The sequence below is a fragment of the Cyprinodon variegatus genome, unplaced genomic scaffold (genome assembly GCF_000732505.1).
Source record: "Cyprinodon variegatus isolate N-32 unplaced genomic scaffold, C_variegatus-1.0 Scaffold148, whole genome shotgun sequence".
Taxonomy (NCBI): Eukaryota; Metazoa; Chordata; class Actinopteri; order Cyprinodontiformes; family Cyprinodontidae; genus Cyprinodon; species Cyprinodon variegatus.
Window position 1 is genome coordinate 1,149,066 of NW_015150601.1, and position 1,747 is coordinate 1,150,812.

General features: G+C 39.4%; 1 protein-coding gene across 1 annotated transcript in view; it reads left to right on the top strand.

The window, feature by feature from the left end:
• LOC107086323 (SH3 domain and tetratricopeptide repeat-containing protein 2-like) overlaps positions 1–1,747 on the top strand; it is a 39,891-nt gene that overhangs the window by 35,453 nt on the left and 2,691 nt on the right. Inside the window, exons 19-20 of the mRNA XM_015377191.1 lie at positions 917–1,146; positions 1,222–1,418. Coding sequence (XP_015232677.1) covers positions 917–1,146; positions 1,222–1,418 — 427 coding nt within the window. The remainder of the gene's footprint in view (positions 1–916; positions 1,147–1,221; positions 1,419–1,747) is intronic.

Consider the following 1,747-nt stretch of genomic DNA (forward strand, 5'->3'; position numbering starts at 1 on the left):
TTTTATGTAGATACCTTATTTTAAGAGTAAAAATACTACTTCCATTGGCAAATCATCTTATTTACCTGCTCAAATTAAGGGTAAATACCCTTAATTTAAGACATTTTTACTCCTTTTGCGATCATTTCTGCAGTGTATATACACTGCAATAAATCTTGATAAGTCATTTTTTCTTAAAATAAGTGCATTTGTTCTTGAATTGAGGAGACAAAAGATACATCTTGCCAATGGAACAAGACAATTTAAATTTAAAATAGGAAAACACAAATGCATTGTCTTATTTCAAGTAAATATTATCTAATTATCTTATTTTAAGAGTAATAATACTGATTCCATTGGCAAACTATCTACTCAAATCAAGGGTACAGTAAATATACTTAATTTAAGACATTTTCACTTCTTTCTAGATTCTTTTTCTAGTGTAGATGTTGGAGATTGGCCTGTTTTTCAGTGTAGTCCTGTTTCTCTGACTGTGACTAACTGGATATGGCGGCTGCAGTGGGTCAAAATTCAGAGACATTTTCGAGGAGTGGAGGCCTAGTGGTTAGGGCGTAGATGTTGCTATCATGAGGTTGTGAGTTCAAAACCCACTCTGGATGTCTAAGCAAGACCCTTAACCCCCGATTTCTCCCCAGGCGCCCCACGATGGCAGCCCACTGTTCCCCAAGGGGATGGGTTAAATGCAGAGAGTGAATTTCGTTGCTCTGTACGTGTGACCATGTAATGACAAAAAAAAACGAGGAGGGTTGACAAAATGTTATGAAAGGGACACAAACTAAAATTAAGCACATTCTCTCTTAATTTTAAATGAGGTTTAATTAGTTTTATTTTCAATTTAGTACCTTAAACAGTTTTTTTTAATTCTAGTTTTCATGATTTTCGGTAGTTTTAGTTAACGTTAATAACCTCGGTTGGTACTCATCCCGCTTCCTGAAACGTGGTGTTTTATTGTCTGGTTCTCTTCACCGTTTTCAGTCCCACTCTTTGGTTCTCAGGATGGGAGTCTGCCGTTTGCTCGGAGCATCAAAGACGTCCATTCAGAGTTCCGTTTGTTGGGGAAATTAACCGAGCTCCTAACGAAGCAAGGAGAGCAGGAGGAAGCTCTGCAGTACGCCACACTGGCTGTTGAAATAGCTAACCAAACAGGTAAGCATTGCTTTTTGTCCGTATTACCCCAAATACACAAACAGATAAAGACCAAAGCCTTATTTCCACCTGCAGGAGTTCGTGAAAATGAGAGGACAGCATATCATCGCTTGGCCACTATTTATTACAACCTGCAGCAGTATGAGATGGCAGAAAACTACTACCTGAAGTCCCTGTCCCTGTGTCCACCTACTCTGCAGAATCCTGCAGAAGCGCAGTATTACACTAAAGTCTACTGCAGGCTGGGGAACCTGACGCTACACGAACTCAAGGTACCGCAGGGGATGTAAGGGAGCCAAACAGACCTGGAAATTATTCCCGGTTAAATCGGAGCAGTTTGGGATCTTTATTGGCTCAAACTTCAGATTAGACTTTCAGTTTAAACCCAGCTTCATGTTCCTGTTGACCTGTGATGCTGATGAAGGATTAGCACCAGTGTCCTCAAGGAAATATTTGGTAATTTATGCTAAGAATCCTTTGGATTGGATAATTACATTTTTTTCTCTAGCTTTCTGTCACCTGTTGCCATCTTCTATTTGTTGTTTTATATGATAGACTGACATACAGTTAACCTGACTCCGCATTTGCTCCGCATATCCAT